General features: G+C 43.3%; 4 protein-coding genes across 4 annotated transcripts; 2 read left to right on the top strand and 2 right to left on the bottom strand.

The window, feature by feature from the left end:
* The first annotated feature begins 673 nt into the window (after positions 1 to 673).
* Positions 674 to 3,817, top strand: pgam1b (phosphoglycerate mutase 1b). Its single transcript, XM_080029642.1, has 4 exons — positions 674 to 1,068; positions 1,992 to 2,266; positions 2,376 to 2,556; positions 3,160 to 3,817. The coding sequence occupies exons 1-4, from the start codon at positions 930 to 932 to the stop codon at positions 3,327 to 3,329; spliced, it is 765 nt and encodes a 254-aa protein (XP_079885768.1). The 5' UTR covers positions 674 to 929; the 3' UTR covers positions 3,330 to 3,817.
* A 745-nt stretch (positions 3,818 to 4,562) lies between these two features.
* On the top strand, positions 4,563 to 9,729 carry exosc1 (exosome component 1). The gene is made up of 8 exons (XM_080029441.1): positions 4,563 to 4,591; positions 5,545 to 5,660; positions 6,131 to 6,205; positions 6,310 to 6,398; positions 6,498 to 6,531; positions 6,662 to 6,712; positions 7,411 to 7,495; positions 8,406 to 9,729. The coding sequence occupies exons 1-8, from the start codon at positions 4,564 to 4,566 to the stop codon at positions 8,510 to 8,512; spliced, it is 585 nt and encodes a 194-aa protein (XP_079885567.1). The 5' UTR covers position 4,563; the 3' UTR covers positions 8,513 to 9,729.
* Positions 9,730 to 9,789: 60 nt separating this feature from the next.
* Positions 9,790 to 14,391, bottom strand: knop1 (lysine-rich nucleolar protein 1). The gene is made up of 7 exons (XM_080029440.1): positions 14,330 to 14,391; positions 14,002 to 14,076; positions 13,632 to 13,700; positions 12,461 to 13,501; positions 11,988 to 12,059; positions 11,688 to 11,747; positions 9,790 to 10,685 (listed from the first exon to the last, which is right to left on the bottom strand). The coding sequence occupies exons 1-7, from the start codon at positions 14,342 to 14,344 to the stop codon at positions 10,380 to 10,382; spliced, it is 1,638 nt and encodes a 545-aa protein (XP_079885566.1). The 5' UTR covers positions 14,345 to 14,391; the 3' UTR covers positions 9,790 to 10,379.
* Positions 14,392 to 17,777: 3,386 nt separating this feature from the next.
* gprc5bb (G protein-coupled receptor, class C, group 5, member Bb) lies at positions 17,778 to 20,354 on the bottom strand (the record flags this gene model as incomplete). The annotated part of the gene is made up of 3 exons (XM_080030087.1): positions 17,778 to 17,822; positions 17,926 to 18,032; positions 19,247 to 20,354. 3 exons carry the CDS (start codon positions 20,352 to 20,354, stop codon positions 17,778 to 17,780), a joined length of 1,260 nt encoding a protein of 419 aa, XP_079886213.1.
* Between the last annotated feature and the right edge of the window lie 300 nt (positions 20,355 to 20,654).

The raw sequence follows: 20,654 nt of genomic DNA, 5'->3' as shown, positions 1-20,654 counted from the left end.
ATAAGGGATTGGTCTAGGTCTTTCTAGTCACAAGATTGCAAAGCGCAATGATCTACCTTGAACATCCAACACTAGCCAGTCAGTGTCTGCCATGGCTGGGTTGGTCCATGAGGCCATTAGTCCTCATGAGCACAGTGCTCATTAAAACATAGCAGTCTGTCAGCTCTCTGACCATGACTGTTAAAATGAACAACCTTTAAATATGTTCCTTTCAAAGCTGTTTTGATAATGTTTAGGCCTAACAATCAACTTCATTCTTATTTGTGGTAATGGTAATCTGACCCGAGTCCAATGTGAGAGTCTACTGGGTATGCACCCATAGAAACAGCTTGATCATCCAGTAGGCCTATACGCAGCATCAGTTAGGATACAAGGAGGAAAAGCCAACTGGGCCATCTCAGATAACAAACAAGAAAGGCCTAAATGAATAGGCCTACACGTGCTGTTGTTTGGATATGTTTTAGTCTCTGATGTAGGCCTATATGTTTTTCCCCTTATTATTATAGCGTGCATTCATGATATAGGCTACATTTGTGAGGGAGGCAGTTTTCCCCATGTGCTGCACTGTGTGATGCAGCCAGCTGGGTGTGGGACGTGCCGCTGTGCGCATCCTCCTGCCTCCCTCCTCCTCCGGCGCACACAGCTCGCCTTCCGATTGGTGGAACCCGTCAGGAAGAAGAGAGCTCGGGTCGTGAGATCTCTTAAATTCGGACCGAGCAGCCGCCTCTTCTGATCCTCTCCACAACACACACACACACACACACCATCTCCGCAGACTACCCATCATACTTATCCCCGTTCTTCGTTGTAGACGTGTTCGGGGTTGCGGCGAAGTCACGAATAATCTGCGGAGGTTTCTGCCGCACTTGAGGAAGAGTCACTCACCCCAAATACTCCGGAAATACAGCACAGAGGGCATCGGTGCGAGGATGGCTGCCTACAAGCTGGTCCTGATCCGCCATGGAGAGAGCTGCTGGAACCAGGAGAATCGCTTCTGCGGCTGGTTCGACGCCGACCTGAGTGAAACCGGAGAGCTCGAGGCGAAGAGAGGAGGACAGGCACTGAAAGGTAGGCGGCTATGCCATTATAAAAAGTACAGGGCCTAATCGGGGTGTTCTCTCTCTGTCATTGAATTAAGCCGTCGCAGGACAGCCAAAGCTTATGCAACTCTACCGGATGGGGAAACAGCTAGTCGGCCCACCGCGACACAAGACGAGCTGATTCTATCGTTGTGTTTATGAGGACAGAAGGCTGCTGTTCAGTCTTTGAAATAAATATGTAAAAGTCGAGTAGGCCGATAGCCACGCCTTTGTAGGAGAATCCGGATGCAAAGGGTTCGATCAGACATTTGTGTGGCACAGACACAGCATGCTGCTCCCAAAGAACAGTCCAGAATAACCTGGCAGTATTCAGTATGTGCTTCTTATTGTAAGCTTCCCTTTCATCAGCCATTTCCACCAAAGATAAATACAATTCATTCTTCAGGTGTGTTCCCCTTTCTGATAAACGCTATAATATGAGGTTTTGTAGTGAATTTATGACGCTCATCAGCATCAATGATGATTTCCCTATACTGTAAGATTTTTAATTTTATTTGAAGCATACACATTTTCATTTGTGTTTAATGTCTCATAGAAAAGTGAAGGAGCCCACATATTCAGACACTGCTTCACCGTCGAACCACCAGTTCTAAATATTATCAATTGGCATCCGCATGGGGATGGGGGGGGGGGGAGGAGAAAGGCCTGGGTGGTGTATGCAGTGCTCCTTTTTGTGTTGAACATACTGTACATGGGTGGTCTGTTGTCTGTGACCCAAATGACCTCTGCAGGCCCATCCTGCAGGGTAGAACTGCACCTACCTTAGCAAAAAGCAAGTGTATACTGTACATGTGAGGGGAGGAGCAAAAAAAATTATAATGACAAAAAAAAAATTAAATTGTATGCTCTGCAAATGACAAATGAGTGAAACCTTTTCCTTTATCCCTTCAGACGCTGGCTATGAGTTCGATGTCTGCTACACCTCTGTCCTAAAGAGGGCCATCCGCACCCTGTGGTTTGTCCTGGACAGCATTGACCAGATGTGGCTGCCCGTCAACCGCACCTGGCGCCTGAACGAGCGCCACTACGGTGGGCTGACTGGGCTGAACAAGGCTGAGACGGCAGCCATACACGGAGAGGCCCAGGTCAAGATCTGGAGGCGCTCTTTTGACACTCCTCCACCAGCCATGGATGAGGGGCATGACCACTATCAGAACATCAGCAAGGTAGGTGAACCCGCAGGAGAACCTTGCTGCATTGTGTCTTTCTTACACATGTGGTTAGCTCACGTGGCTAAAACTCAACCTGCAACATTAACCTGGTTGTTGGTTGTAGGACCGGCGCTATGCCGACCTGACGGAGGACCAGCTGCCCAGCTGTGAGAGTCTGAAGGACACCATCGCCAGGGCCCTGCCCTTCTGGAACGAGGAGATCGTTCCACAGATCAAAGAGGGGAAGAGGGTGCTGATCGCTGCCCATGGCAACAGTCTGCGAGGCATCGTCAAGCACCTCGAGGGTAAGACTGCTGAGGCTCAGCCCAGTGCAACAAGTGTTCTCCATACTGTTCAAATCAACAACGTTTGCTTTTATTGATAACTTTAATATTATGGAAGGCCCTATTCCTTACTATTACCCTAAGCCTAACCACAGGCTGCCTTGAAGGCTCTGTTGGGGGGACAAAACACCAAACACATATGATTTTAACCATTGTATGTAGAGGGTTATCTTACAGAATTACTGACTTTATTTAATGAAATCAACTTAGGCTGAAGGAGTTTAATTTCATTGTTAGAAAGTTTGTTTTCTCAGACAACTGGTCTTGTATACACTTTTCTATCTCAAGATCCTTGCCCAACCAATAAAAATCAAGCCTGCCTCTGTTTATTTAGAGAGGGTCACATTAACCTTAGGTCCAATGAAATTGGGAATAATGCGAAATAAGTGTTACATTTAATAGTTAAATAACTTATAAAATATATATCCATACCATCTTTACAGCGTCAAGGTGTGCATCAGCAAGAAATCTTTGCAATGGCCGTACTCATATTCTCCCTTCTCGGTTCAAATAAATGACATGAAAGGGCGTATCCATGCAACGTCTCTCTTACCGTTCTCCCAGGTATGTCGGAGGAGGCCATCATGGAGCTGAACCTGCCCACCGGTATCCCCATCGTGTACGAGCTGGACAAGAACCTGAAGCCTTTAGGACCCATGCAGTTCCTGGGGGACGAGGAGACCGTCAAGAAGGCCATGGAAGCCGTGGCTGCTCAGGGCAAAGTCAAGAAATAGATCCCCCCCCACCCCCTTCCAACCCCTTCCCCACCCCCTCATCGCAATCACCTCTGGATGGGCTAGAGCGCGGATCAAATCATGTGCCGTTCAGTTCCAACGTTATTACTATGTCATTTACTGTTACTGTCATCACAGACTTTGCACTTTATTTGGATGAAACCCAGCTTTCACACAAACATACCCTCTAGTCTTTGATTTGATTGGATGCTTAAACAGACAGCTCATTATAAGACCATGGATATCAGCTGTAATGTGGTTTACACACCGACCAAACTGCAAAATTAGGGACCAGTGAATAGGATAGCCTAACCCTCCAGTGTCGTTGTATATTCCTCAAACTATGTTGGCGATGCTCGGAGGGGACAGTATAATACAAACATGTAATACTGGCTGTTGTTAAAAGGGCCTGTTGAAATGTTCTGCACTGCTGATTTTTGTTTGCTGTGGAATTGTGAGGAAAATAAAATAAATGTTGTGAGCCTTTATATGTGATGATCTTTTATTGGTGTCTAATGTCATTTTCCAGCACTACTGTCTATGCTGTCCACATGAATCATATGACTATGGAAGAAATGCTATATTTAATATACAATATATATTTAAAAATGAGACTATATGCTACATACATAGCCATGTATTATTATAATGATGTTAGACAGGCCTATATCCCACTGGAGATTATGAATTACAAAGTACTATGACGCAGTATGTTATTCTGTTTGTCACTGAGCAGGTAGAACAAAATCTGAAATGTTACTTATTTTATATATATATTTAATCGAAATGATCTAGAATGCTATAAAATCTCACAAGGTATAAAACTGTCTTAGTGTCACACAGCAAACTCCATATTAATAAGCAAAACCTCCTAAATTAACCTTTTGTTTTTTTTAACCGAAGGAATAATTTTTATTAATAAGAACATATTTATGATAAATGCAATATGTTATTATGGTCATAAGTTGTTCGAGAAGTAGAGGAAAGTTTGGATATCTCTTAAAACCGTGAGTGGATGTCATGCTATTACTATCTGTCATGGCATAAAGAGGTGGATGTAGTGTAGATGCTGAGCTGCTGACGCATGGCCACGTGCCCTTGCGTGCCTCAACAAACATGGCCGACAAAGCCGTCCGTCTTCTTCTTCCTCCACTCGGCGTCAGACCGGCCAATCGGAATCGCATGGAGCCTTTCGTCACAGCCAATCGCCTGGCGTCCTGTTCTTCACGAAAACATGTCGCCCATGAAGCTGTGTGTTCCAGGTGAGTCCCGAAAATTGTATTTATCAGTCCCCAGGAGGAAATTAACGCAATTTTCAGACTGTTTGTGTTGCTTTGGGTGTTGTAGACGTCGCTGTGTTTGTCGGAAATGGAGTTTCTGGGCAGTTTGACAGGGTAAATTGTCTGTTAATTGTTCCCAGCTGCCATGCGTGGAGTGGGCTTTTGGCGTTTGGTACAGTTTACGTTGCATTCCTCTACTTTTTGATACCTAGCTAGCTGTATCAGGTCAATATAGGACTGTCAGTGCGTTCGGGGGTATTCTGTCTCACAGTTTTACGTTTTACTGGTGTACTTTCGCAGGATTAGGAATTGTTGACTTTTACTTTTCAACAATAGGCTTTTATCTCCAGCCCTGCCCATCGCCTCGGGCAGGACAGCAGCATTCCTTCTCGCTTATTTTGTCTCACTCCTGCGAAATATATACTTACTTTTTGCTGTGATTGCGGTGGAAGGAAAGGTCAATACATTTTTTTTTTTTTTTACAATCAACAGATGGATAAGTTATGGATATGATCTTTTTGGATGTGTTTAGGCTTTAGGGGTTGACTAGGTTGACAGCAGTAACGTTAGAGGTATTGTCCGCCCTCTTTAGGATCATGTAGGGTTAGTTTTTCACGTGACACAAATGAAGCATGTTTGACTATGTTTACCTTTCATCATGTCTAAGGCTGTTCTTTTATAGTCATAGTAAATTCCCCCCAGAAAATGGTATGCAGAGGCGGCGATCCACACAGATCCTGACATTAAAAAAAAGCAACAGTCATGTATAATATGGCATTTTGTTTTGTGAAATAGAGAAATGTGTCTAGATGCTCATATTTTCTCTTACTAAAGTGTATAATTTTGCTTCTGATCAGAGTCCCATGATGTGTGTGTGTGTGTACAAGTTTCCCTCCAACACTATATCTGTGTCCCCCCCTCCTGTCCATCTCCAGGTGACAAGCTATGCAGTGCAGAAGACTGTATTCCCGGCACAGGGGTGTACACGCGGCACGGCTACATATACTCCTCGCTGGCAGGCTACGTGCTGAGGAAAAACGAGGGAGAGGAGGTGAGGGGTTGGGGGGTGGATGAGGGGTTGTGGTGGCTGCGGGGTAGGATTATGAAAAATATCAAGAAGCAAATCAGGCGTGTAGAAATGGCAGTTAAAAGGTATTGCACAACCTTTTGTGAATGTGGCTTCAGCTGAAGTTTGTCAACCCCATTGTGATGTGAAATATGTACAGTATTTCTTCCAGTGTGTGTGTGTGTGTGTGTGTGTGTGTGTGTGTGTGTGTGTGTGTGTGTGTGTGTGTGTGTGTGTGTGTGTGTGTGTGTGTGTGTGTGTGTGTGTGTGTGTGTGTGTGTGTGTGTGTGTGTGTGTGTGTGTGTGTGTGTGTGTGTGTGTGTGTGTGTGTGTGTGTGTGTGTGTGTGTGTGTGTGTGTGCCTGTGTGTGTGCCTGTGTGTGTGCCTGTGTGTGTGTGTGTGTGTGCTCGCTCGCGTGTATGAATTATTTCACAAGGTGTTTGTCTCTTTTCTAGTTACCAGTGATCTCAGTTGTGAGGGAAACGGAAGCACGACTACTGCCAGATGTAGGCGCAATAGTCACCTGTAAGGTAGGCTAATGGTATTGTTACTATTATTCTGAAAATGAACTCTTGATTGAGTGATCTTGTTACAGTTTATCAAAGTGCTTGTCTTGTCTTTGTGCTCCCCCCAGGTGACCAGCATCAACCCCAGATTCGCCAAAGTCCACATCCTTTACGTGGGCTCCACACCGCTGAAGGACCGCTTCAGAGGCACAATAAGGTCACCTCCCAGAAACAAAGTGTAAAGCAACAGTGAACAGATGTTTTAATGATCTTTATTTCATGCTGAACTCAGACCACTGCCTCTTGATCCCCACAGGAAAGAAGACGTGCGCGCAACAGAGAAGGACAAGGTGCGTTTTGAACCCACCGTATTCAATAGGAACGTCATGAGATTTATAACCCACAGCTCCTGTTGTTGTTTTGCTTCTCATGGCTGATGACATTGCTCAGCTTGGAAGTGTTCTGTCTTTGTTGTCACAGGTGGAGACGTACAAAAGCTTCAGACCTGGTGACATCGTCTTGGCCAAAGTGGTATCCTTCACAAAGATGAAAACTCTTCAGCATACCGTTTGATCGTATTTCTTCTGCTATTTCCTAACTCAGAATGAATCATCATGACCTCTTGTACCCTTTTCACTCTCAAATTAGCATGTTAACACTTTTTTATTTTATTTACCCCTCAATTGGTCTCTCGAGGATAAATAAAAGTTAAATGAAAATTGAAATTAAAATTTAGCATGGTTAAACTTGCCAAAAAAAAGATGGGGGTTGTCCACTTTCACTGTGCAAGCATACCCGGGTCTGATCGCCAGCAGACCATGAGGAGTGTTGTGTTTTTTCACGAACACACCCAAAAACAGTGCTTCACTGTTATTCCGTTACTTTCAGATCTTGTACTTTTTGTCCCTCTTTCAAAACGTGTAAAGTGTGAAGCAGAACATGTCTGTTGCACGCTGAACACACAAACAAAGAGGTGGCGGACCCTCGTCATCATGTGAATTAGCGTTTTCAGGTGAAGATAAATACCCGTGTCTACAGCAGAATCATTTGGCGAGTGTGAAAATAAACTTTACAGTGTTATGGTGTTTTATTAAACGGGGGCATGAGGATTAGAACACAGGATAGATGCACTTTTTCCACTTCAAATCTAGAGATCTGCCCTTTGAGGGACTTAAAAGACTAAATGCCACTTCAGCTGGGTTGTTGACCCCCTTGACCTGTGATGTCAGATTTCCCTCGGCGACGTGCAGTCCAACTACCTGTTGACGACTGCTGAGAATGAACTAGGGGTGGTGGTGGCACACAGTGAATCAGGTATCTATCAATCCTCCATCAAAACACTGCTTTCCCTGCTTTTTTTCCTTTTGTCTTATTTTAAAACGTCAACGCACCGTACAATCCCAGAACCACACTGACTGAGGTGTCCTGTTTGAACACAAGGTGGTGCAAAATCTCCATACCCCCCCCCCACTATTTATTATGCCAGAAAAGGATTTAGGATGTCCCAATACATGCACGTCAGTTGTAGTATGCTGAAAATACATATATGTCCCACTAACTCCAATAGCATGTTAAAGTATTTGTCTTTATTCTTGACATTTCTCGACATAATGGAAAAAAAAGTCTTCCTTATCAGATTTTTTTTATTTGCTCTCCTGTGGCCCTAAAACTCTTCTGTACTTTAGTATGTAGTTTAATAAAAAGAAAGAGTATGTGATTTGGAACGCAGGGAATAATTGGAAGGAAAGGGGTTAATGCTTCACTCCTGTAGTACTACTTGGACAGTACACAGCCATATGCATGTATGATAATCAAGCGTTGGGCTTTGAAAAAAAGTGCCAATTTAGTTATCTTTGGTCTAGTAACAGAGCATGTTTTATTGTGCGTGTGCAGCAGTGATCTAACAGACTCGATCGAGAGGTACAACTCCTTTTTAAGTCAAATTATTTTGCTGCTCCTGAGAATAGGATTGAAATGTGTCGCTCCTGTAAAGAGGTTTAATCAAAATGCACAGACAGACATTCTGTACGATGAGCAGTTACAATGATCTCATCTTAACCTTTATGCTTTGGAAAAAAATGTCTGTACGGAACAGAAGTCATATTTTCTTTTGAACAAGAATTTTCAATGTACTTTTCACTCTGATATCGTCAGATTTTCAGAACACCCGGGTGTAGGATAACGGGAACCTCATTATGTTTGTCCCGTCTTCTCTTCCCATCAGGTGCCCAGATGGTGCCGATCAGCTGGTGTGAGATGCAGTGCCCTCGGACGCACAGCAAAGAGTTCCGCAAAGTGGCGCGAGTGCAACCTGAGTACCTGCAGGCATGAGAGCCCTTCCCTCCCCACAAGTCTTTCCTCCACAAGGAACACACAGCTTCCCCTCCCTCCTTCACTCACCGAGACTGGACCATAGCATTGGCTACTTCTGGTCTTTCTTACAGTTTTTTTTTATAGCCTGTACATTGTGCTATCATTTGTTTGTGCTAGCTTGAAAGCACAGAAGCAGCGTCAGACCAAATAGCAAAAAATGTCAGGACATGTAGCTGCTGTTGTAAAGACTTTTTTCTTTTTTTAAATCTAAATTCAATTCATGTTCCAGCAGTTTGTGTTTTTGATGTTGCCTCATTATCTGAATCAGTGTCAGTGCACTCAGTTGCTAGGTGGCAGCTGCTAAACCTTTCTAAGTGACCACTAAGGTGAGAAGTGTCTGACTTTTTTAAATCCAGTCATGGAACAGATGTAGGATTCACTCACCCTGCGTTCCCGAATCACATACTTTTTCTTTTTACTAAACTACATGCTAAAATACAGAAGAGTTTTAGGGCCACAGGAGAGAGAAAAAAATTCAGATAAGGAAGATTTTTTTTTTTCATTATGTCGAGAAATGTCAAGAATGTAGACAAAATACTCAAATGCTATTGGAGTTAGTGGGGCATTTATGTATTTCAGCATACTACAATTGACGTGCATGTATTGGGAGGTCCTAAATCTTTTTCTGGCATACTAAATAGTATGGAAGTATGGGAATTGGAATGCAGGGTCAGTGTTGATAAGTATCATGGCAGTTCATCAGGTTGCTCGAGGGACAAAGCAGTTGCACACTTCTGGGTGCATATACGTGAGACTCTGTTGCATGTAAAATGAACATCAAGAGAGATCATTCAAAGGGCAGCGACTGTATTTGGTCTTAAATGAGGGTTATGCCAATAATGCTGTGTACTGAGCGCTGCGTTTAGAGAACATAGAAAACACATATCAAGTAAACAGATGGACAACTGTTTTGGATTTAAAGGATTGAGAGCCGAATGTTCAAAATCTAATGTACAAGCAGCTAACCATGCACGGATTATTGAAGTTCAACATAGAATAGTCAAGTATTTCTCCTTGTTTACCGGCACATTAAAAAACCAAGATGTCCATGAGCCTTCCTCAAGCAGAAATGTATTTTTGAAGTAGTGAACATTGACTTTCTTTCTTTTTTTAACCTTACAGCAGGAGTTATTCATGTGCAAGATTGGAATAAATTGACTATCAAAACCATCAAACCACCATGACTTTATTTCAACCGATGAGCATCGCTTTCAGTAATGAAACTGAGGGACAAATTGGGGATTTTAGCCGTTTAATTTTCACTGCTGTGCGAACATAGCTGCTCATGTACTCTCCTTGAGCTTCACACACAAACATGGTGATTCTATCTCTCCACACATTACTTCACTTCTGTACGATCATTCACGCCATGGAAACGGCTTGTTGTCGCCATAGGAATGACAGTAACAAACATGAAAAGAAAACAATTATTTGAAACACTAAAAAATTAAAAAATTGCCAAGTTTCCGCTCTGGATTTGCAGAATCTTTACTCAACATTTCTTAATTCATGTACAGTACAGGTGCCATGGACGTCTTAGCTCATACATTAAAACAGTGGGACTTTAAGTGTCTTCATTTGCACCTGCAGAATAGACTGTACGATGACAAAAGCAGTCCAGTAAGTCAAACAGAAGAATGTCTAATATCCAGTGTGTACATGCTGTTTGTTCATTCTCTGATATTCAGTCTGGTAAGGTGTTGGATGTTCCAGTGGACCTGTGAAGCTTAATATGTGACTAGATAAAACGGCATCCAAAATATTCACTTTGTATTAAAAAACACACAAATCATTTTGTACAACCACACACACACACACACTTGGATCAATCATCAAAGCGGACTGATCGAGACGCACCAATGTCAATGGAGAACTTCTTTTTGGACGGTGCAGAAAACCCAAGGCCGGACCCCCGGTTACTGAAGTCCACTCTGCGCGACTGGGCGCGTTCAAATTCACCCAGGAGCCCTTGCTGCAACTGCTGCTGTGCGCTCTTCCCCAGTGCCATGCTTGCTCCTCCGGTGCTCCCCGCGGCGAGGTTGGAACCCTTTTTGAAGCCACCGAGCAACCGCAAGAACTTCTGCTTCTGCTCCGAGCTGTCGAACTCAGCCGTGCCCCACTGGCCCAATCCCTGAGGAAAAGAGGCATCATGTTCAAATGTAGTGTGGCAGAGGGAATCTATGCATGAAGCTCAGTTTACTTATGCAGCGCTACTCAGGTCATGTTTACACTGTGAAAACGGAAAGATTTTCCCAGGCTGTATAGCGTTTTTGGCAAGGATGAGTTGGGTTTTTTTTAGTCCTAAGAAACCTCAGAAAATGTGCTCAGGCTTTTAGATAAGAAAGCCTGCATTACAATTGAGATAGGTGGAAGTGTAAAAGAGGAATTTATCTGGCAGGGTGGGTTTTATGAGGACCCTATTGAGTTGCACCATGGGAAATGTAGGAAACTTTTTTTTAAGCATCACCCAGAATAGAGACAAAGAAATTGGGATCTCAGCCTCATCTGCATTATTTTAGACATACACATTATCTCTTTTATCTGTCCCTCATAAGTGCCCATTTACTGATAGTGTAACACTGTATTGAAGAACGCTTAAAGGCCTACTTCACCGGTTTGAATATGAAGGTGTATTGAATTCTGAGATCCTATGTAGTATAAATGTGCGAAAGAAATTGAAATCGGTTCATCCTACCCTGAGAAAAGGCAGAAAGAGTGTTTTTTTTAACCCTATATTTCTCTTTCTCGTGACATCACAGAAAGAGAAATATAGGGTTAAAAAAAAACTTACTTTGTAAAACTGTGATGTCTTTTACTGTGACATCACAATAATATTTACAAAGTAAATTTTTTTTAACCCTATATTTCTCTTTCTGTGATGTCACGAGAAAGAGAAATATAGGGTTAAAAAAACACTCTTTCTGCCTTTTCTCAGGCTAGGATGAACCGATTTAATTTTTTTTTGCACATTTATACTACATATGATCTCAGAATTCAATACACCTTCATATTCAAACCGGTGAAGTAGGCCTTTAATGAAAAAGAGGATGCATTGCAGTTCTATTTAAAATGAGAGAAATACACTGCATTAAAGTACTCTTTTAATGAAAAAATGACAAGGGCCCTAACTGACCGTTGGTGTTTTAGGTTGGGAGGCCTGGTCAATCTCCAGTTGTAAGGCGTGTCTTCTTTCCTACGGCAATGCAAAAAAAAACACACCACGTTACACTTCACTGCATAGAAAAAACTAGAAATGATTTTATACACAAAAACAATTATAGATTGATTCTCATTAAAAGGAATATATATTTTTTTTTGGACACAAAGATAACACAAGAAGATGGATGACACACTCATGCCTATTCAATAGATATAAAAACTACTGCCAGAAGCCAATGATCAAAAAGACAACCAAAGCAGAAGCCCTGTTTACCTGGTTGATGTTGACCTCATCTTTGTTTCCAGTTTTCTCGGACAGGAAGACCACGTCTACCTGGCCCGACTCCTGAAACACAGAAAGCAGGTTATGTCATCACTACCCATGATGCAACAGAAACAAAACATCCGAGCATCTGACATTAAGAAATGGATTGTCAACCAACCAAACTGGCACTCATTAGTTTAGTCTTTTAAAAGTCCTCATTTTAATAATAGTTTTATCTCAGTGTAATTTTAAAACGGTGATTTCATGTGTGCCATATATGTGATATGTATATCTACTGTATATTGTAAATTGTATCCTGTGTTGACCTGCACAGGGACTGCAGATGGAAATGAGCAAACTGCTGTATTCTGGTACAATGCATCTTTTCTCTGTGAGATTAATGTTATTCTGTACATGGTCCCTGATAAATAAACTAATAAACTAAACCAAACCAAACCAAACTAGACATTACCCAAACTCACCTGTTGCTCTTCCACCTCTTCTTTAATCTTCTTCTTCTTCCTCTTTTTGGCCGCGGTTTCAAGAGTCCCATCGTCCTGCTCCTGAGCCTCCACCTTCACCTTCACAGAGATCATCTTCTTCTTCTTCTTGGCTTTCTTCTGCAGGCTCTGCCCCTGGCCCTCCACACACTCGAGGGGAGAAGGTGCTTTCGCCTCTCCCTCCGTGGAGTTTGCCTTCTTCCTTTTCTTGGGCTGCGTCTCCTCCACTGAAGCCATGGGTCCACCCTTGTCTTGTTTTCCTTTTTTCTTGGGCTGTGTGTTCTCTCCCTCTACGATAGCCACCTCGGGCGATTCCAACTTCACTTTGTTCTCCGACGCTTTTGTTTTGGCTTTATTTTTCTCACGTTTCACACTCACTCCGTTGACAGCTCCGGGGCTTTCTGTGGTTGTCTTCTTCTTCTTCTTCTTTTCTTTAACTTGTTCCACAGTGTCCTCTAAAATCTTCTTTCCATTTTTGTCCCTCTTTGACAATTTATCCTTTGCCGGTTTTTCTTCCTCCTCCTCCTCCTCCATCTTTAGATTTTCTCTTTCAATGTTGACACTCTTTTTCCCCTTCTGTCCCTTCCTCTGTGTCTGTTCCTCTGCTTCAGCTTTGACTGAACTCGCTGCAGCTTCCACTTCATTCTCAGCCAGCTTCTTCTTCTTCTTCTTCTTTACGGTGACATTCTCCTCCTCAGTTTCCCTCTTGACATCGGAGCCGTCGCCATCATTCCGAGATTCCGAGACAGTTTTCCGCTTCTTGTTCTTTTTCTTCTCTTCCTTCTCACCACGTCCATCCAAAAACTCTTCTTCTGCGTCTAGAACTATTACATCGTCCTTTTTACACTTCTTCTTCTTCTTTGGTTTTTCCCCCTCCGCTTGGCTCCCGTCATCGACAGAACCGCTTGGCTTTTCAGACACCGTTGCTTTTTCTTTTTTGTGTTTCTTCTTCTCCTTCTTTTCAAGCTTCTCGACCTCCATCGTCCCCTTCACCCTCTCCACAGAAGCACACCTCAGGCTGGTCTGGTGAGACAAAGTTACAGTTAGGGCACAACCAAAGGCATGTGATGAGGAATCGCATTGCACAATCAGCCGTAATCATCATAGCCTGTGTGTGTGTGTGTGTGTGTGTGCGAAGGCAATGAACAATCACCAAAGGTTTGGCTGGCTGCTCGGGTTGGGACAGTAGATCAATGTCTCTTTGCAGGGCAAGTTGCTTCCACTGCAGGGAACAGGGTGAGATTGACATATAATACATTATTTTAAAAAAAATGCACCAAAATCATTACTCGTATCAGCAGCAATGTTGTTTTTACACATCTGACATTCAACATTTACATTTCTTACAAGACCATACAATTCTACTTGTGATGTGCTAATGTTTTGTGCACTGTCACAACCTGCGTGCATGTTAATGTGCGGTTTGTCCCACGACTACACTATTCTTATGGGTTGTATATTCATTGGTAAGCAGCACAAATGATACTGACTCAAAGGACATAAGGAATGTTTCAAATCAGTACCTGGTCTACAGCGATGCGAGTGGCTTTAGGTGCACACTTTTCAGATATAAAGATCACGTCCTCATCACAGTCCGTCTGAAACAGAAAAAGAGAAGAAGAACAAGCTTTCATTCAGTATCAGTATCTATGGTGCCAACACGAATGAGCCGACCCGGGTTAATGGTTATTCATAGCGCACTGTCGGTGAACCGTGCTAGCTAACAGCAGCTAACGTTAAATAGAAGAGGTTACACGACTGAAGAAACAAACTAAACAGACAGCGACATCTTTGTATCATAGTAGCACAACACTTGTTTAATGTTTTAAAAAAATATATCAGCTAACTTACTGTGATACATATCATAACACACGTGGACACTGGTTAGCCGTTCTTCACCCGGAAGTAGTTTCACCTTGTTCCTGTTAGCGACGACGAAGGCGTCCTTAGTAACCGGGTACTTACCCTTTTTTTTACAGTGACACACACACACACACACACACACACACACACACACACACATACAAAAAGTTTAAGGCTTCAAGTTCAAAGAAAACGCTAGTCTGATATCCCCTGCAGCTTTCACAATCTGACTGTCTCACCAAATCCACACAGCTGTTCGCCGGGAATTGTGTGGAGGTGAGACAGTAGGCAGGGTTGGTATTTCTCTTTTTAACATTTAACGCTCACGTCTCTCAAGCCACTCTGTGTAACAGGAGGATTTTCACCCATCCTTTAGTCAAGTATGAAGACAAACGTAAACGTTTTTTTGAATTGGCTAGCTATGTCTAGGCCTACAACATGAATTTCTACAAACACCAGCTTTTGCCTGATTAGCCTATACACCGTGAATCAGTGTAAGCCCCTGCCTCTGTGCTCCTGCTTGGCCCTGAAGTCAGAGGGTCTACCAGAGTCTATCTGCAGCTTCCAGGAGGCCACAGGTCTGCTGCCTGACAGCCAGGTGCATATGCCTCCCTCTGGACAGCAGTGGCTCCTCCTGACTTCAGTTTGCACATGCAAGTACGCCACTCACAAGCAGGACCATCATCTTCCTGCAGCTTCTAGCAGCTCACTAGGACAGAAATAGTAAGAGAGCAGCTTTTATGGTCCTTCATAAGCAGTCAACACTATTCTCATGCAAGTGAGCGTCATCCATTGTCGACCCCAGCACACTTAACCTCCTACTTTAATACCACCCTCCTGCCTCCTCGTAAAACATATGCCCTTTTACATCCCCATCTTCTAATAACAGCTTCTAGGATCTGGTGGCTGTCCCTGTTCAAAGCATGTTCATACATGTGTTACAAGGGCAATGTAAATGTATCTAGGACTAAATATCTCATACCATGTTTTTTTGTAAATATGGAGGCATTTATGCAACGTTGAATGTCTTGTTTTGTTTTATCTTATTTAGGAAGAACAGTTATTAGGCCTACTAAGGAAATAACTAATGGGGATCCTAAATAAAAACATTTGAAACAATGTATAGCTTTGCACAGCTAAACTATTTACGGTGCCATCACACGAACAAAGCACTGGCTGCTTTTAAAACACTCCCACATGCGTTGCTATTTTTGATGCAAAAGCGTCATGAGGTCAGCTGGCTCACGACTCAACACGTCACACACAGTGCAGACAGTGTGCACATCTTCTCTTGCCTCTTAAATGAGCCACATGTTTCGAGATGATTGATTATTGACAATAAAGAAATGTGACAAGTGTAGAACACATTCTATATTGTTTATGAGAAGACCAATATGCAAAAAAAAAAAATTAAATGACATCAAACATGAACATCAGTCTTTAGTGTCACTGTTAAGCCACGTCTGTGTTATAAGCTGCATCTGAAGGTGCAGATGCCAATAGTAAAGTGTTCCATTCATATATGAGGGACAGGAGGCTGAAGGAATGTAGGTCCAATGACCAAACAGTACTCAACAGAATAAGTGTACTGATGTATTAGTCACATTGTGCAAATCACGTTACAGACATTCATGTTACGCTGCCATAAAACAACCATCTCAAAAAAGGAAAATATCCATTGCTTTATCACATTGGGATTATTTACACAATTAAACCCCAGTTATATATGGGGGGGGGGGCGGGGGGGGGTACATACAAAACATTTTCATTTTACAATATCAGAGCGCACACACCTGTACACAAAAGCAATATTGTATTATTTGAGTTAAGTCTTGTAGCAAGAGGTAACATGTAACATTCATTGTTCATTGAAATGTATCTGAACTGGATGAATTGTGCTGGATTGAATTCAGTGCTGATCACGAGATGAAACTAAAACACTACAAACTAGATATTTTTTCATGTGTCATTTTAGAGTTCAACCGCCATAGCAGAGGCTGCCAACTGGAAACCTGTGTGGACTTGGAGCCAAACCTTGCATTGTCACTAATCTAAACACCATACAGTGAATGGGTTGTAGCTCCAGTTAATTAACACAGTAATGGATGACTGATTGCTTTCTCTACAATTTTGAAATTGAAAGGCATCCTGAATGCCAGAATATCATGTGATATTGTCATACGCAATGTGTATATATAATGATCAAAAAGTCGTATTCAATCCAAAGCGACTTTGGGAAAAACCTAGTGAAACCAGTTGATAAAACAGTCCAACTTCAAGATCCATTTACAAAGTGTTCAATAGCATCACATGGTCTTCCTCTGCAGATAGGCTTTTCTCAGTTGTCATGGAATTGTAAATTGATTTGTCGACCGCTGTTTTCCGATATCCGTTCCGTGTGTATATCAAATTTCTAGAAAACACTCAAAGTACAAATACTTTTGACAAAATACATTACCTGTAAACTGCGCTTTTTACATGCTTCTCAAATGAACACACATCTCAGATATCACAATGCCCTGACCTGATCGGCGTTGATAAAGTGCAAAATCCTCCATCAGTATACCCCTATACACTGCACCATAGGCATCGCAGTATTACATGGCTTTTTATTATATCCTTATTTAAAAACGACTTATCTATGAGCTGTAGACTCTTCTTCAACTGTCACATTCTGTAGATGATCCTCCAGGACACTGCACAACCTCTTTAAAATACATGTCATTAAAACGTGCCAAACTGTCCAATAGCACTGATAAGTGATAAGCAACTGGAGATGTGCGGAGAAAAAAAATCCCCCTATGGGTCCCTTGGGTCTCTGCAGCATGTGATACCTCTGTGTCACATGCAAGCAACCTATGTGGGCGTATGCAGATCATTTTCATAAACAACATAAAGGTTGTCTTTTTGTCTGTTCTAGCTCGACGCCAAATAGAAAGACAGGGACAGTGTAGCAAACATGGCTGATGGCATCAAGTCAGAAACGTCACGGTGTTCACTTCACTACATTTCAAATCAACCTCTAACCTTCACTCATGGTCTGCTGCTCATTCAGTTACTCACATTGAACGTTAGTTATTGATATTCACCATATAACATCAGCTCTCCTCATACACTCCTGTGGTCCAAAATGGTTCCATCGCTTGGTGACTCTCTCTCTCTTCTCTCTCTTGTGATTTTATGTTGAGTCTGCTGATAAAGAGTGGGCGAGGCAACCCCGAAAAACATCAGAAAAAAATACTCATAGGTTTTGTCCGGATAGTGTGTGCACCAAGACAAATACATTTAACATTATTTAGCCCATCCCATCAAATCCATTCTTCTTAGTGATATGTGATGTCTTCAATATCTCTTTTGTTATCCTCTTCGGCAAACGGAGAAATACTATCACACACCAGTGTTACAACTGTGTGTCTTCTTTGAGTGGTGTCTCATATCACCATAACCGTCTTCCAGTGTAGTTAATTGGGGCTGTGGGCATCTATAGAAGAGAGTGGGACAAGGTGAGTTATGAACTGTAACAATACTCCTGTGGTTGGTTACATGACAAAGTAAACCAGAGTGTGTTTTTCTACCATACTTACTGTTCCACCATTCATGACCAGAGCGGTGGGTTGGTAGACGTGACCCCTGTAGGCGATGCTAGGACGGACATTCCCATGGCCGCTGTGGTACGTTCCAGGTTGCAGAGCTGATAGACCAAGTAAAGCACACACACACACACACACACACACACACACACACACACACACACACACACACACACACGTTTTCAGTGTCATGGATGACATTTAGATCTGACCAGTTTAGTAACTCAGAGGCCCTCCACACCACAAGTATACCCTGTGCCTGTGCTTGATTAACAAGGTCCGGACTCTCCAGTTAGCTTTGTCGGGTTGGATGAATTGGCCTAGCTTATAGCTTTATTTTGCGTATTGGTACATGGCGTTTGGTGAAGCAATAGAGTCTCAAAGTGGCAGGAGCTATTTAATAAGACAACCATGGTGTCCTCTGCCTGCAAAAATAAAAAACTTCAAGGTACAAGCTCACTGTGACTGCCAAAGTGTACACATTCAAACACGTAGGTTAAAACTAGGCTATACGTGACCACTGCCAAAGTGTGGTAACTTGCTTCAATTTCCAAGGAAAAATGTTGAGGAAATGAAACTGTGCTAGGCACTTGAGTTTGCTGATGCTGTGATTGGCTCTTTTGACAGGCATTTTCCCCATGACAATACAGGCTAAGAATAAGCCACGTTTTAGTAACATTCATTAATGGAATAAAAAAAGAAAAAAGAATGAATACAGAGAGAGTATATTCAAGAAATATGACGTAATCCCTGCTCCCAGTTCCTCAGGGAAAGTTACACTCATGAGGGATCTATTTGCTAGGATTTTTTCAATGACGTTTTGGAAGACCCCTTGTGGTAAGCTAAGACATTAGGTGAATGCAGCCACTGATCGCTATTGACATGACACCTAAATGACGTCAATTCTGCTGACTTGATTGAAGTATTGATTTAAAAATGTCAGACTCGTGACACTAAGTAACCTCAGCTGTCTCCTTTTTTTATAACAACAGCATGACAGTGACTGCAGGAAATACAAAGTCCTTCAGGATTTTTGGAAAGGAATCAAGGCTACATCGTTTTTTTGTTGACAATTGCCAAGCTACATTGTTCTCGCAACTTACAATAAAACCCTTACATACAAAACATAATATGTGTTCAACATCACATGCTGACAATATGACCTATTGAGATCATTTTTTGCATTTTACCCAAGTTAAAACACACTCTCTCTCTCACACACACACACACACACACACACACACACACACACACACACACACACACACACACACACACACACACACACAAACAAACACACATTACATAAGCTCACTTGCAGCGTGTTCCTCCACGGAGAAGGCCTGGTTTTCTGGAAAGGGTCGGAGAGAGCGTGCAGGGAGCTCATCTACAAAATGTGGAACAGGGGACGTGTGAACAGTGTCGAAGAAATCAGTGGTGTTGGATTGTGGAGGCTTCCGGAGGCACAGATGCACCTCTGGAATGGCGTGGAACAGCAGCAGGATCCAGCCCTGAATGACCAGGGCCACCGCCAGCGCAGGCTCATCCAACACCTTTACATCCTTCTTCCCACCTCCTCCCTTTTCCCCTTTCCCTCTTCCCCTCAGAGCCTGGCTGCCATAGAGATAGAACCCCAGCCAGGCCACCCAGAGCAATGCAGACGCCAGACTGGACAGGAAGAGCCAGACGGCGTTACACTTCCATCTCCGCCTTTCCAACTCTCCTTCTACGTCATCTTCACTCCCACTTGCTCCCTCTGCCCCCAGCTCTCCTCCACACAGCACCACCCCAAGGGAAAGCCCCATGGCTATGAGGAGCAATCCCAGGGTGTAGCTGCACGTCAGCGCAAAGTCTAAAGGAGGATACTCACAGGCCGGGTGACCCTCCCTAACTACAGTCAGCAAGACCCATTCGGCCGAGATGATCCCCTGAACCAAGGCCAAGGCCAGACCGAGCGCTGCCAGCGAGCTGCCCGACGGGCTGGTCCTGCCGGCCACCAGCCTCCTGAGCCTCACACCCTGCACTAGCAAGCTGGAGAAGCAGAGGGCGAACAGGGGCCCCCAGAAGGCCCTCCGGACTACGCAGAGAGCCTGGTTCTTTCCCACTAGGAAGGCCAGAGAGATGGGGAAGATCCCGAGGAGGGTGCCTAGGAGCAGGAGCAGGGGCCCCATGCCGGAGCGCCTGGCGGGGTCAGGAATGGAGCGCATCTTGACAAGCAGGAGCACAGCGAGGACCAGGGAGCTGATGCCACCGCTGCAGGCCACGGCCTCCAGGACCACACCCCACACAGACTCCAGGTCACACAGCACCCTGTAGGGAGGCTCCACATCCACACTGCACCCCCGGGGAGGAGGAGGGGAGGGGTGGGAAGAGCCATAGCCGATCAGCGACAGGATGCAGATGATGATAGGGCTGACGGCCATCTTAGAGACAGGTAGAGAGAGGTACACAGATAAACAAGAGGAGTAATACCATGTAGAAAGATCCGAATATTAGTAAATACAGCATCTCCATGATTACTTATCTTTAGTAAACAACAGAGACAGAATTCAATATTAATTAAGATCCAATAATCCTGTGATATAGTATTAGAAATGAATATGTTACTGTGTCTTTCAGACACACACAAACACAAAAACACACACAAACACAAAAACACACACAAACTCAGAGCACAAAATAGAACTGCTTTTAGCAACGGGCAACGGTTTCCATGGCGACGG

Source organism: Ammodytes marinus, assembly GCF_949987685.1.
Source record: "Ammodytes marinus genome assembly, chromosome: 6".
NCBI classification, from domain to species: domain Eukaryota; kingdom Metazoa; phylum Chordata; class Actinopteri; order Uranoscopiformes; family Ammodytidae; genus Ammodytes; species Ammodytes marinus.
Note: the sequence above shows the minus strand (reverse complement) of the source record. Positions and strands in the feature narration are given on the sequence as shown.